We start from the raw sequence: 14,306 nt of genomic DNA, 5'->3' as shown, positions 1-14,306 counted from the left end.
CGGCAGCATTCAATCACAGTTGGTCCACACACCATCGAATGATGCCTCTACGTAATGACACCACAACTAAAACCGGATTATCCCGAGGCCGGTGACATCACCGCCCCCTCCACCCCCCTCCTGCTCTTCTCTGACCATCTGGGGGTTACTACAGGACACTCATTCCCATGAGTTCAATGGTCACACTGGCTGCTGCTGCTGCACGGCCGGCTCTGGCCTGCACCGTCACCCTGCAGCTGTCACCTGGAACCGACCCATCACAGGAAGAGCACTGTTCCCACAACTTAGGTTGATGTATTTGAAAAGAAGTGCAGGGCTACATTCAAAGTTGCATGAAAAAAAAAAACAGTTGATGGTGATTTACCAACTGAAAAGTCTGAGTCATTTAAGTTTAGTCAAGCACTTTATTTTTCCCTTTTCAAACAGTTTAGGCCCTTCACAGTCTGAATTTCTTACAAAAGATCTTACAAAAAGAGTTCCCAAAATATTTATCTCATGTTGCAACAACAAATCAAGTGCAAATCACTGCATACTGTAAAAACATTTTTGTTTAAAAAAAAAAAAAACAAATAAAAAGAAGGACACCTTGTTGCAGTGCATGGGTGATTTGCTCATTCAAGTGGATGGTAAAGTAGGTTAGGCCTTCTCATACGTGCGGACTGACTGGACTCCCTCAAAAGTCAAAGTCTGTGAGGCAGAGAAGCGAAAAAGAAAAAGAGACGAGACATGACATGACATGACGGCAGTCAGAACTGTCGATTTAAATGCAGTACCTAGAAATCATGCATGCTTCAATCCATTTGGATGATGTCAATTATTGTATCATTGCAAAAGTAGGATGATGCAAGATTATCTGTGCAGCACATTTCAAGAACAAGGCAATCCATAAAGCATGAGATAAGATAACAGCTAACTTATTATGGAGTAAACGGCTGCATAAACTCATAAATGTAACTATAATGAGGGCACAAAAAGATCTGTCCTCACTGAAGGGGTTCATATTATACTCCATCAAACTCTGTGTTAATTAATCTTACCATCACCATCTTCCCATCCTTGATTTCTCTGACAAATTTGGTCTCCTTGCCGTCCCACTTCTGCACTTGCACCAGTTTGTCTCCCTCCATGGTTAAGGTGGACTGCAAGCACAAGCACAAGCACAAGCACAGTATGATTTCAACCAGCTCAGGTCATCCTGCTGCGAGGGCACGTGTCACATGTAGGATTACACGCTGACTTTTACTCTGCTTACTTTGACATGCCGGTCATCAGGTGTGGTCTCATCAAACTCCTCTCCCAGCTTGGAGGAGATCTCGGTGTTCCTGAAGGTGCTCAGGGTTTTCACCACCACTTTGTCCCCATCCTTGCTGATCACTACTGTTGGTTTGGTCACATTGCCCACTTGTCTTGTGGCAAAACCGACACCTGTCCAAAAAACAGTACATTCAGTGATGCATTATGCAGTGTTTGAGCAAAAACAAACCACTACTATCTCAGAGGTATTGGAGGTGCAGCCCACAGCACACACCCATGCTCACATACAAACAATTAACTCCTATTTCAAGCAGAAAACTGAAATAAAAACTCATTAAACTTGCTCACCAAGTGCCTTCATGTAGTCATCAAAGTTCTTGCTGTCAACCAGTTTCCATGTAGCACAGAAAGCATCAACCATTTTTGCAAATGTTGTTGGTCCAGTTCAGAGTGAGACTGTCACACAGCCGCTGTTCTCCCTGCAGTAAATCTTACAGCCTCTCTGCCTGCCACATTAATACTGAGACAGAGGGCGGGGACTCAAACTGCAGCGTGAAAGCTGATTGGAGGGCCCGCAGGCTTTGTGGGATGTGATTGGTCACCGCAAAATGTGCTGTAAATTGTGTATGAAAATTAATGTCAACCGTCCTGTGTCAACCACAAAAATTAATTACACTAATACTTAAAACAAACACCCACACTACAAATATTTTCCTCATTTACATATCTAATTATTGCAAAAATTATAATACATTTTTAAAGCAATGCAGCAGCTTTGTAAGGATGATATGGAAATCACAAATGTCTATACCAAATTTCATAGCAATCAATTCTATAACTGTTGAAAGATAGACCAACCAGCACTACCATTCAGAGTGCTAGCATGGCTAAGAAACTGTTCAAATCAGTATCAAAGGCCATTATTCAGCCTGAGCCTAGTAAGCATGAAATGACTGACAGTGCCTACAGTATATCTTTATTGTTGATAAAATACTTCCTGCAGATACAATCAGACACACTTACAAACAGATGTCCACTGTCAGAATACAGTATATCAGTCCTGATCAATAACACCGAAGATGTAATCAATAACACTAGTAAATGATACAAAATAAAGCAAAATTAAATTTCACTATTGCTGAATATATTCAGTTTTTCTGCATTCGTTTAAAAAAAAAATTCTACTTGGCACTGATCAAGGCCAGATTAATACATGAAACAAAACCTGCAAGCAGCATATAAAACATACCATAAACCATACAGTGAAAACATTACTTTGTCTTCTTTTTTTCCTAAAGAATTATCCACAAGAATACTTTTTCACTTCCCTGAACTTCACATATTGGGCATGCAAACGTAACATTAAATGTTTCACAATGAAAATTTGTGTAGCAACTCAGGGACCTTTGCTTTTACACACTGAAGGAGAATAGTATCAAAGGATTTGAATGTATTGTTTTACAGTATATTTCTGGAGCAGCAAATTCATCTTGCGTCATGGTTACAAAACACAATGATGTTTGGCTATATAATTTGAATGCGAAATGATAAGTGGAAGGGCCCTGTCCAATAAAAAAAAACAACTGTGTTATTTAATTATTAATAGAATATGACTCGAAGCAAGCAAAGCCAGATGTGTTCCAAATATTTAAACTATGTTTCACTGAAGTGGTTTTTAAACCATAGGTGACTCTGATAGAGCAGGGGCTTGAACAGTTTGAGGTTAGGAAAGCAAAATTATCAAGTACTGCACATAGTTGGGGGAAAAGAGGGCAACAGAGGTAGAATGAGAGAGGTAGAAAGTGAGGTAGGGAAGGCAGAGCAGCACTAAGGCTACTCTATATTAAGGCCTCTCTCTCCTCTCTCTTATCAACCTAAAACAAGCCCATGATAAAGATAAACATTTCAGTTCTTGGCGCACAGTGACAGGTTCATAAAAAATTACACTAGAGAGAATTTACCTTATAAGCCACAGCAAGACTTAATGGTGGTTGCTTTCCTACACTAGTGGCTTGTTGTGCTGGGCTTGTCAGTTGTTAAAAGCCACCGGTTGGTGGCTACCAGTATGATTTTTCACCCTGACTGCTACAGTTTATACAAAACCATATAAGAGATAAAAACTTCTGTAAATACATTTGTCAGTATATAACTACCAGGCTGTAATAGCAAAAAAAAAAAAAAAAAACAACACTCCAAATAGAAACTTTTTTCCTTAATGTCAAATCTTCTTCAAATATCCCTCAGAAAATTAAAAAAACCCAGCAATTTAATTAAGTAAAGGGCATATGTGGTGGTTGTAATTTAGAACACCTGTAGTGAGAGGAAGCAAGATACCGAATCCAGTAATATTGCATAGACATAATGCAAATTAGAAACTGTCAACTGTTACTTAACAGCAAATCAAAAAGTAAAAATTAAATTCCTTCTACTCCTGTTAACAAATCAGACGTATGAGAAGAAGGAATTTAGATTTTAGATTTGTGGAGAAATGCACTTATAAAAAAAAAAAAAAAATGGCACATCACTGACGTCAAAGATTGTCCTGCAACATGGCATCTGTATGTGTGTATGTGTGTATGTGTGTACGTGTGTAAGCGGTTTTATAGATAGTTCTGATTTGTCCATTCAGCCATGGGAGCTATCTGAATACCCCAACATTGATTGACAGCGCCACCTCTGGTTTCCTGGATTTGGTCTGTCCAGTCTTCTTCTGTGGTCCAACATCATCAGCACCTGCCGCTTGCCCTCTGAAAAGATGCAAGGACAGATCGTTTTACCAAATCTATAAATAGAAGTCACATTATCAGACCCAACTGACATAGTGCTGTAGTATTACAGCTACATTACCACACACACTGTAGCCATAACAAGATCACCAAATAATGGAACGCCATAAAAGGTTTGATGTCCCACCCTTTCCGGCGTTGCTCTGCCTGCTCTCGGAGCCTCTGCTGGCCCTGCTCATCCTCCAGGGTGACAAAGTCCCTGTTGTTATCAATCAAAAGATTCTGGGAAAAATATCGATGATACAAGTTAAAAAAATACATTTAATAAAATACAGTTATTCATCTGTGGCTTTATTATCTATTTTCTCTCTAAATTAATTTGCACTGTGGATACAGCCCCTTAAAATTTTTGGGTGAAGTATTCAAGATTTAGCTCTTTTTCAAGAAAAGTGGTAGCAGTGTAGAAGTGAATAAATAAGTGAGTGTCATTTTCAATAACCATAACAGCACAAAAAAATGGCATTAAAATCTCTAGCTAAATACCTCTCACTTTAATTGTGTAATTGTTGGCTTGCATGTCATCAATACCTTGATGCCGATTGTGTCGCCATCTTTGAGGTGAAATGGTGCTCCCAGTAGGGATTCCGCCTTCTTCTTCTTTTTCTTTTTGGAAACCTGCTGGCTCTGGAAGTAAAAGGCATAGGACACAAATCACTGATAGTGTGACAGTAAACAAGCAGAATCTACACAAATATTTAAATTCTGGAATATCTTGTTTCTGAAATACTAAACCTGATAAAATGATGAACTGACTCTCAAGTTGTTAGTCACTACCAACATTTCTTTATAATGTTCTTCTCAAACTTCCTCTGCCAACTTTTCTATTAAGAAGGATTATACAAACACAAAAAACAGCAAAAACTCACAGAAACTTACCCAGTTTGAGATTTCTTCCCAGGTATGTTTGTCTGGCTGGTGCTTGGCCAACAGTATAGAGTCGGGCGAGAGGCCATACATTGCAGCCAAACATGTGCGTAGAGAGCGAGGAGAAGAGTCACGGGATGCATCCCAAGCCAGCTCCTCTGGAGGGTAGTAACACCTCTCCCCGGGTACTCCCATTTTAACATTCAACAACACCTCCTTAGGACTGAGGAACAGAAGGACATCAATCATTTAACTGAGAAATAAAGGAAGGACCCTGACACCTTGGACTGATGCTGCACAGCATTATGTATAAATCAGAAAAGTTGTGACATCCCAAACCTTACCCAAGATCTTCCTCCTTAAGCAGCCGTTGCACACAAACATCTGTACCACTGGTCAGCTTCAATTTCCTGATCAGGAGGAAACAAGTAAACTAGCAATGACTCAATGACTCTAGCGATTAATTTCATGTATGTATACAGAAATATACCGTGAGACAGGAAAGTGTTCATACCTGAGAGTCAATTGTTGTCCTCGGAGGATTCGTGCCAACCTTCGTCCCTCGAGCTGCCACACACGCATGAACGCAGTGGTTGGCACACACACATCCTGAAGGGCTGGCAGTGTCAACACCTGATTCAGAAACAGAAAATGAAGTAAAACAAGAGGAGCATCTTTAAACATTTGATGAGGGAACAAAATACATTAAAATCACATACACTTAAGACTTTGCACAGCCTGACCTATATTTATTTTGTCTGCAGCTATGGTAGAAAGTGTTTTCCATTTACCTTTTATATATTTTAAATCAATAAAAATCGAGTACGTAATAAAAAAATGTAATTGTATTCTTCATATTAGTGTAAATGGAGGAGTGTCTCATTCTTAGTCTGGCAGACATAGAGCCCTAATGGGTTTGACAGCTGTTGAATAAAGTCAACTGACTGGTGGGTCTGAAAACTGCTTTCGATAGACACATAAAGTAACCTTCACATTCTACCTGAGTCTTGAGATCCTCCAGGGTGGCCTCGTCCGATATCTCCACCTGACCTACACTTCTCAGCTCTGCCATGTTGCCGGCGCACAGAGGTGGTGACTGACTGTGAGTTTCACCTGCAGGTGCAACCTCCAGCATTTGCTCCTCAGTGTGGCCGTTGTCAGTGTGATTAAAACAAGCTTCCGTGGAGCTGCTTCTGGGATCCAGACAGAGCCACACAGATAGCTTGAGGAAACCCTGACAGAAAACAAAAGACGACAACAAAAGGCTAAAGAGAGAGTAATCGCATGTAATGAATCTCCAGCCAAAACCTAAACATTTAAGCACCTTCGGAGGAAGCTGTCCTTCTGTGACGATTAATGTCTCTCCATTGCTGATCTTCAGCTCTGACAGAGAAGCATCCTGAGAATAAAAGATTGTTGGTCAAATAATTTCAAACACTACACAAAGTTCTGGTGTCCTGTTTTTGGCTTTGTGCAAGTTTTCATTCACAGTTTAGCACCTTGTGAGCTTTCATATGATGTTTCTATGAGCTTTGCTTGGTGTTAAATATCATTAAAAAGTGAGAAACTACACCCGATAAGCAGGGCACGCAAAGCAAAAAAAATAAGATACCTGCAAACATTGTTTGATGTAGGAATGACATTTTGTTCACACTATAGTCAGTCACTCACCTCATCCATAAGTGGTTCTCCAACCTCCTCACACCAATCAAGCCTCCTGAGGTGCCAACAGTTGCCTGCAACCACAGATTTACTTGACATTAACAACAAGAAAAAAAATCAGTTTTGTTTTCTGATTTCAGCCTTACAAAAGTAGAGATAATCTCTGTGAACAGCAACACTTAATGCACGAAAGTTGAGTTTACAGTACATGCAAGTTACATAGAGGACGTTAGGAAAAGAGAAAAAAAAAGTCTTACCATCAAGTCCAACAGCATCCAGCATTACCTTTAGACACTGCAAATAACAATCAGAAAATAAGAATTAAAAATATGCATACATGTAAATGTTTCACAAAAAAGTGCATGAACACTTTTCGCCCTCACCTCTTTGACAGTACAAGTATTCTCCACAATGATGTCCATCTCCATACCAGCAGAGGGCGCTGTTCCCACAGAGAAGTGCAAAAAAAGCTGCACAGTAGAGAGAAAATCTCACATCAATCAAGCATTTTAAAAGCTCATAACTCCCTGTCTCGATTTGTTTTAAAATGCACGATAGGAAAGGCTTACTGGTACCTAAAGGTAACATTCACCTGTGCAGCTGCAAGAACAAAGGGTTTATTGAAGATTCCAAATAAAAGACACACCTGTGATGCCTTGGGGGCATTTCCCGGACAGAGAGTCAGTGTGGTCATGAGTCGCACCCCTGCATCCCGAACGCTCAACTCCTCACACACTGTCAGGTAAACCAGGGTCAGACAACACAAGTGCACTGAGTAAATATGCTGTAAAACTTCAAAGACAGATGATGAGACGAAACATTACAGGCAGGGGGAGTACCTTTTAAACATTTTATGAGGGGCAGTGCATATCTTAATATTTTTGTAAAAATGAGGGGGATTTCCAGCTCTTCAGTTATCTACACCATTAAAATCACCCCCAGGTAACAAATGACACAGTACCTGGAGGAAGGAGTTTCCCTGTGCAGTCCACCTGTCTCAGACAGTACTGTGCACCTGGTCAGCAAGAAGAAAAACAGCTGATTTACGAATGTTTCCAAACACAAATAGACATTTTGTGAAAGAATATATTACATGAAGAGACAAGGGAGGTCCTGAGATAATTTTCATGGTCTATCATTGGCATATAATAATTGATCAAAATCTTCTATATTAACCCTGCTAAAATTCTGATCCTTTGATGCAGTATTAAGAAAATATATGCATCATAAATAGACAATATCCGAAATTTAAAGCCACGTGGCTTCAACTTAACAATGCTCCAGTTTGAACTTGAACTTTGTACTTCAGGTATGCATTGTGTTGCTGCGTTACTGAAGCAAATAGCAACAAGGACTCTGCATCTGCATATATATAACCGGCTCTTACTAATAATGGTGGGGCTGACCAGGAAGCCCCTTGCAGGCAGTTAAATTTAACACCAAACAGCTTGCCTGGGGGTTGCTCCTGTAGCTGCAGCTCCTCTATGGCCCTCTGTTTCACCTCACACAGCAGCTGTAACAGAGGCACATTAAACAGGACTGAATGATTTTTTGGAAAAAAAGAGGAGGAAGAGACAAACAGGCAGAGTAAACACAGCGGCACGAAAATTACTGACCATATTTCCTGTAGCTGGAACCTTGATCTTCCTCCTCTCCCCTTCTTCTTCTCCTCTTCCTCCGTGAGGTTGAAACTCCACCTGGAGCCAGCGGCAGTCAGACGGTGTAGTCACAGTGACGATGTCTCCGTTTAGAGTGAACATGCTGAGCAAAGTTAAGAAGACTGTCGTCAAACACACAGCTGAAGAAAACCACACGTACTCACAGTGCAGATGGTTTTACCTGCTGTCAAACGATTGTGGCTCCAGCACCAACAGCGCGTCTCCATCTTTCAGCGACAGCTCCTTTAGCGTCCGCTGCATGTCATCGGGGGGGAACAACTTCCATCCACTTGCCCCTCCTCCCTCTCCAGCCCCCAGCTCTCCCCTCTTTCCTCCCTTATGCTCCTGGCACAGCAGACTTTCCTTCGGCTCCCCGAGTGCCTCCCTCACCTCCCCAAGAGTCACAGCACCAGCAAAACCTCTCGCCTCCCTTTTAAGCCCCTGCTCGCCATTTTCAAAATCTCCTCTGCCATCCTCACACACCACCCCATCCTCCACCTCTGGATCCCCATCCTCCCGCAAAAGGGGACGGACTACGGTCAGCAGCACTGGCTCCCACTCTGCTCCACTTGGGACAGTCGCGCCACACACCTGAAGAGATCAAATCCAGCAAAGTATGAGAGATTTAGGATATGAAAAAAATGTTCTTGCATGAGGCTGAACATGTGAGACTAAGCTTTCCTCACCTCTCTGCCGTTCCACACAAACAGCTCAGAGTTTGTATGAATGCCTGCACTGTACAGGGAGACACTGTCATCTGCAAAGAATACCACAACCATGCAGTTACAGCATTTGCAGAACTTCTTCTATCCTCTTGAGGTATTTTGCATGCATGTGTCTCACCTGTCACAGTATTGTAGAGATGTAACCCTGCAGGAAGACTCTTGGCCACAGTCAGAGCCATATCCCCTTCCCACAGTTCCTGCATCTATATAAACAAATGGCAGCTAAGTTCTTACATTCTTTTCAGCATCCTAAAACACAGCAGCTAGTGTTTGTGGAAATTAAGTTACTTGATATATGGCTAATCGGAGCTCTCCCACGGTCTTTCTACGGTCGAAACTCAGAGCGGTGCTCCCGCTCTGCTCGTGGCTGATTGGTTGCAGGGCTCCATTTTGCAGCCTGTAATTGGGTGCCAGGTGGAGACGCAGCTCCACAGTGTTATTCGTGGCTTCAAACTTCTCACTGTAACAGAAACAATGTTGACTGATATTAATTACTTAAAAATGAATACAAGTTTCTTCTTTTCTCTGGGTATTGACGTGCTGATCTTCACTGATTCAGGAATTTTAAATATCACTGAAATATCACACTCGTACATCAGTCAGAACCTGCTAAAGAGCTAAAAGTGTCATGTGACTAAAGTGGGATTTGTGAATGTGTTTCTGTACCGCATTTGCTGCAGCTTGATGTTCTCCTCCTGAGCCATCTGGATGAGGTGAAGAGGAACTTTATATTGGGGATTGTTCAGAGCTGCAAATGTAGAAACACGAAAACAACTTTTTTTTCCAGATATATATTAGTCATCTAACTACTTCACTTTTTGTGTACTTCATGACGAAACTATTAATAGATTCATTGCTCCATTGAATCTTACTATGGCAATTTCAATTTAAAATGACCCCACTGAACTTTCTCCACTGTTATTGACCTCTTCTCCATTTCTTCCTCTGATCCGACACATCTTTTCAAATACAAACGCAACACATGGTGTCCATTACCTTCACTGGGTCTGTGCAGCTGTGTTTTTCTGTAGAACAGCATGTACGCGCTCTCTTTGCCCTGGAACTGCTTCTCTATGTCAGACTCCCTGATGGAGGTCACCGTGGAGTCGTTCAGGTCAAACCAGTGGCTACCCTGCTGACAGACAGAGGAAACACCGTGAGAAACGCGCATCAAAGTAATCACAAAATGTCCAACAGGAACCCAGATGAAAAACAGAATGGAGTGTGTGTATTGTTTCCTTAAAGGTGAATTCCTGCTAAAATGTAGCTGCTACTCCAATACCTCTTGTCCAGCAGCTCCTGGGTCTGAAGGTGTTGGAGGATCAGAGTTAGTGGTCTGCTCTGCTGGGCCGGGGGGCTCAGTCACAGGGCTTGGCGGGTTTGCCTTCAATGCCACTCGAGTGCCATTGGACACTAACATGAAAACATCACTGTGGGACTGCAGGAACTACATCAGAAGAACAAAAACATGAAGAAACGACAATTATTTGTATAAGAAATAATCTGGTATAAGCACCAGAGGATGTCAGCTTTAAGGAAAACATTGCATAACAAAAAAAACAAACTGAACAAACCTTTCCTATAGGACCATAATGTTTTCTGAACTTTTTGCTCCAGGAGGAACCAATCTTATCCATGAGTTTCTGTCCCAGCTGGTCCAACAGGACACTCTTTGATGGCTCCTAGTGGACAGGAAATCACATAATGACTGTACAACTGCTTCAACAAATAAAAATACATGTATGACCTTGACAAAATTCAAACTACAGATCCTTAGATTTGCTGTTGCTATACCTGAGCAATAATAGCAGTGAGGACAGACAAAGGGTCATCTTCTTGTAGTTTTGGCTCAGACGCTTCCTTCTTGACCTCCTCCTTGACTTTCTTCTGAGTCTTGGGTTTGCATTCCTCCTCCTGACAAAAAACACAAAGAGGTCTCTCCTAACGTACATGTTCAAGAGCTTGCAGATTTTGATCCACTTTTTTTATACTGCTGATAGTAATGCAAGGCATAAATATATACCAGTTGGAATATTAGCTGTTTATAGGGAATGAGCAATTAGTGACTATTGACATCTCATAATCATGAAAGAAAGTACAACTAATGATAGGTTACTTACTAATATGCATTTTTTTGTTTTTCATCTCATTTTCTTTTTGTTACCTGCGGCTCCCATTGGCCAAGCTGGTCAATGTCCCTGATATAAACATGGTAATGGCCACCATAGCAGCCACCTTTATGGATAATCACGGAGAACAGCTCATAGGAGTAATCAGAGTCCTCTCCGTCAATCTGTAAAGGAGGAACACATATCAAGATATCTTAGCATAAGTGTAAGCCTGGAGAGCAAGAAAATGGAAAAAAAAACAACAATCAAGGAAAGTCATGTTAGATGTATCTGAATGTAAAAAGAAGTAAGGTCAAGTACCTGTTCGCAAAATGGCTGTAAGTTGATGGTGAAGGGGAAACTATAGCGTCCCGTCTCCTTGTATCGCTCACATTTGGCAAAGTCAAAGCTGAATCTCAGCAAAGATATGGTCATGAATGGAGGAAGCTTCCTAAGCTTGGCTGACTGAATAAGAGCAAAATAAATAAAAGGAAGATGAGAAAAGAAGTTTAAGGTTAAGTTTCTGCAAACATATTTAAACACAGTTGCCGTTCTTTACATGTCTAGTTTGAATCCTCTTTTCTATTCAGTTGATTAATGGAAGTCTCATTCAAAAAGGGGGAAATTAGACTTTTAACATCTTAGGGTTCACTGTATTATAACTTTTGCTATTTTGTTGATACAGTCTGAAAGCTGGCACTGACCTTGGCAGCTGTGACCAGCCTGTCACACTGTGCACAGCGGTAAAGGTTATTGCCCTCAAACAACTCTTCCTCCACAAACATGCTCCACAAAGCATCCTCCAGGCTAGACATGCCACAAACGCACACTGTCAGGTCCAGGAAGTCCTCCTATGGAAGAAACCAACAAAACAGAACTGGGTTAATTAGTCATCTTTGTCTTTGCATTTAGTAGTGAAATTTATTCCATGTGGATAACTCCTTTCAAATCAGTCTTACTAAATCTTAATGAGCCAAAGACAAAGAAACGCATTCCCAACTGTATTTAATGGCCAGAATATAAAAGGAGGCAGGTCAGACAGACACAGAAACCATGCAAACATTTACACACCTGTCTCTGGCTGACATTACCACACTCCTTGCAGAGTATGCTGTTAACAATGGTCCCATGGTACAGCCGGTGGATAAATGTACTACCAGTGGTGTCCACAAGAGAGTGCTCCAACGCACTGAACAGAATCCTGTTCAGTTCCTGCACGTCGTGCTGATTTGTTCCCTTTAGAGGACAACAGGAAAAAAAGGATTAAATCATGGAAATCAAGACGCTGTTTCAGTTACATTCTATGTTCTAACATATAATATGTTAATTTAATATAACATAATAATAAAATTATTATAGAGGAAATCAATGTAGGCTTCACCATTTTATACAGACATAACATTATACAAGATGTACATGAAACTTTTCTGAAAAAGCCAAATAGTTCTCCCCAGATTTACAACTTAATTTATGTTTTCTATAATCTTTCTTGAGTTGTTTCAGCACCATGTGCTTGTTCCTTTTTATTTCAACGTTAGCAGCTTCCCACTTTCTTTTTAGCAATGTAGGACAGCCGACAGATTACTCAAACTACATGCAGATTTAAAATGCACATTTACTTTATTAAGTGTACTTAATAAACTTTATCATCATTATTAACACAGCTAATATATATTTTAAAGTCTCTGGCATGTTGTAAGGGAAAAATTGGCATGTAGTAAGGGATTGGGACACATCATGTCACTCAGCAGTTTTGCAATATCTTTGTCTGTTATGTGCATAGTCAATCCCAACTCCCCCAGCTAAAGCTTAAGTTACACTTTCCATTTCGATGGTTTTAAAGCTCTGGTTCGAGTTTAATCACCGCACTGTATGTACATTCTTGACCTGGAAAAGGGGCTTACGCATGTCCTGAGGCCAATTCTGTTAATGTTTCTGTCTGTTCTCCCTCTTCAAGTATTTATTTTGAATAACTGCAGCTGGGATCCCTCCAGACAAAACGGAATTCCAATGAGATTGCAGTTTGTAAAGCAGTTTTTGTGAATTTATGCATGCGTTTCCTGAAGGTAAATCAATTACTGAAATATGAAGTGTAACCTGAGCCTCTCTTTCTCCTTCTCACTGACCAAGATAATGGACACAGACCTCGCTGCTGTTCCAGCCAAAACTGTCAGTCAGGTTGGCGGTGGAGGCGCTTTGCTGGTCCACCAGCAGCAGAGTGGCAAACAGTCTCTGCAGCTCCAGTGGGATCACTCTGACCTGCAGAGAAGAAGGGAAAAAAATAATGATTTCACGTCACAAAGACATACAGACAGATTTATGTTTATGCCTACATACAGTACAGGCACTTACTTTGGCCCCTGGTTTCTCTTTGTCTTCCAGGCGTCCTAATTCCTCTGGCCCCAAATTGAACAGCTCCTCTGCAAAGACACACAGAAAACAATGAATAAGAAAACAGAATCGAGACTCAGCTGCCCTCTGGTTGCCCATTGCGATGGTGAACCAGAATCTCACCCCGCACTTAGGAACTGTACCCTGGCCTTACCTCTGAACTCTGGGGTGAAAAGCAGGGTCTGGAGCAAAGAGTTGAGGTAGCAGGTACCCCCCTGGTTCTTGATGCCGCACAGATTGCTTCTTCCTCGTGAAGGAGGAGGCTCGTCTCCTCCCTTTACAACTCTCCCCCTGGAGGAAGCCGAAGTGAAACCATCCTCCTCCTCTTCCTCGAAAAGATTCCCAAACATGCTGAGTGACTTATTTACTCCGTTTTTCTCTCTGCTATGCCGGGACTCGTAGTAAATCGTGTGTTAGCACTCCGATGTGCCCTCTTGCTATCTCATCTTGGTCTTGCCGAGTTCTCTGTTGACAATGGCCGGACTGACTCTGAAATAAGAAGACTTCACGGGGCTAAACATAGCGACTATTACCGGATATGTATGCGTTTGACTCGCAGTTACGTTGTTTAGCTAGCCTAGCACGCTAACAAAGGCAATTCAGTCGCAGTCCGACACTGACGAGAAGCTTGACAGCTCAGCGAAAAAAAAATCAGGCTGTCGGTAACGTTACGGTCGGTATAACTACGACTGGAAAATTGCGTGTTTACTCTAACGACTGGTTTAATTGTTACACAATGTCACTGTAGCTTCTGACACTGACTCTTTCTTTCTCTGCCTGTCTTAAACCAGATAACAAACGAAACGTAAATAAAAATACCGTCGGTGAACAGTAGGCAGCCATGTTTCTTCCTAGCAG

The 14,306-nt window shown here is 41.4% G+C and overlaps 2 protein-coding genes across 3 annotated transcripts; both read right to left on the bottom strand.

Annotated features, from left to right (window-relative positions):
• Positions 1-545: 545 nt before the first annotated feature.
• fabp7a (fatty acid binding protein 7, brain, a) lies at positions 546-1,731 on the bottom strand. The gene is made up of 4 exons (XM_041953237.1): positions 1,603-1,731; positions 1,253-1,425; positions 1,038-1,139; positions 546-687 (listed from the first exon to the last, which is right to left on the bottom strand). Exons 1-4 carry the CDS (start codon positions 1,673-1,675, stop codon positions 637-639), a joined length of 399 nt encoding a protein of 132 aa, XP_041809171.1. The 5' UTR covers positions 1,676-1,731; the 3' UTR covers positions 546-636.
• Positions 1,732-2,220: 489 nt separating this feature from the next.
• usp40 (ubiquitin specific peptidase 40) lies at positions 2,221-14,291 on the bottom strand. 2 transcript variants are annotated; one of them, XM_041953398.1, is made up of 31 exons: positions 13,603-14,291; positions 13,410-13,477; positions 13,203-13,316; positions 12,129-12,293; positions 11,762-11,908; positions 11,379-11,522; positions 11,114-11,242; positions 10,744-10,863; positions 10,524-10,631; positions 10,232-10,396; positions 9,946-10,084; positions 9,616-9,697; positions 9,238-9,409; positions 9,068-9,152; positions 8,911-8,981; positions 8,406-8,815; positions 8,183-8,327; positions 8,019-8,079; positions 7,528-7,581; positions 7,213-7,301; positions 6,950-7,036; positions 6,824-6,860; positions 6,576-6,640; positions 6,229-6,303; positions 5,905-6,138; positions 5,419-5,537; positions 5,249-5,314; positions 4,917-5,127; positions 4,569-4,664; positions 4,168-4,262; positions 2,221-4,001 (listed from the first exon to the last, which is right to left on the bottom strand). In XM_041953398.1, exons 1-31 carry the CDS (start codon positions 13,796-13,798, stop codon positions 3,893-3,895), a joined length of 3,858 nt encoding a protein of 1,285 aa, XP_041809332.1. In that variant the 5' UTR covers positions 13,799-14,291; the 3' UTR covers positions 2,221-3,892. The 2 variants fall into 2 exon arrangements, with proteins under 2 accessions (XP_041809332.1, XP_041809333.1); XM_041953399.1 differs by having other exon boundaries at positions 9,946-10,081.
• Positions 14,292-14,306: the final 15 nt, after the last annotated feature.

The sequence above is a fragment of the Chelmon rostratus genome, chromosome 15, assembly GCF_017976325.1.
Source record: "Chelmon rostratus isolate fCheRos1 chromosome 15, fCheRos1.pri, whole genome shotgun sequence".
In the NCBI taxonomy this organism is placed as follows: Eukaryota; Metazoa; Chordata; class Actinopteri; order Chaetodontiformes; family Chaetodontidae; genus Chelmon; species Chelmon rostratus.
This window is presented reverse-complemented; position numbering and strand designations above follow the sequence as displayed.

Coding starts and splice junctions, on each gene's coding strand:
- fabp7a (XM_041953237.1), bottom strand. CDS start 1,675: ATGGTTGATGCTTTCTGTGCTACATGGAAACTGGTTGACAGCAAGAAC. Junction 1,426..1,602: donor TGACTACATGAAGGCACTTG/GTGAGCAAGTTT, acceptor TTTTTTGGACAG/GTGTCGGTTTTGCCACAAGA. Junction 1,140..1,252: donor CTGATGACCGGCATGTCAAA/GTAAGCAGAGTA, acceptor TTGTGCTTGCAG/TCCACCTTAACCATGGAGGG.
- usp40 (XM_041953398.1), bottom strand. CDS start 13,798: ATGTTTGGGAATCTTTTCGAGGAAGAGGAGGAGGATGGTTTCACTTCG. Junction 10,864..11,113: donor TTGGCCAATGGGAGCCGCAG/GTAACAAAAAGA, acceptor GTTTTTTGTCAG/GAGGAGGAATGCAAACCCAA. Junction 10,085..10,231: donor CAGGAGCTGCTGGACAAGAG/GTATTGGAGTAG, acceptor TCTGTCTGTCAG/CAGGGTAGCCACTGGTTTGA.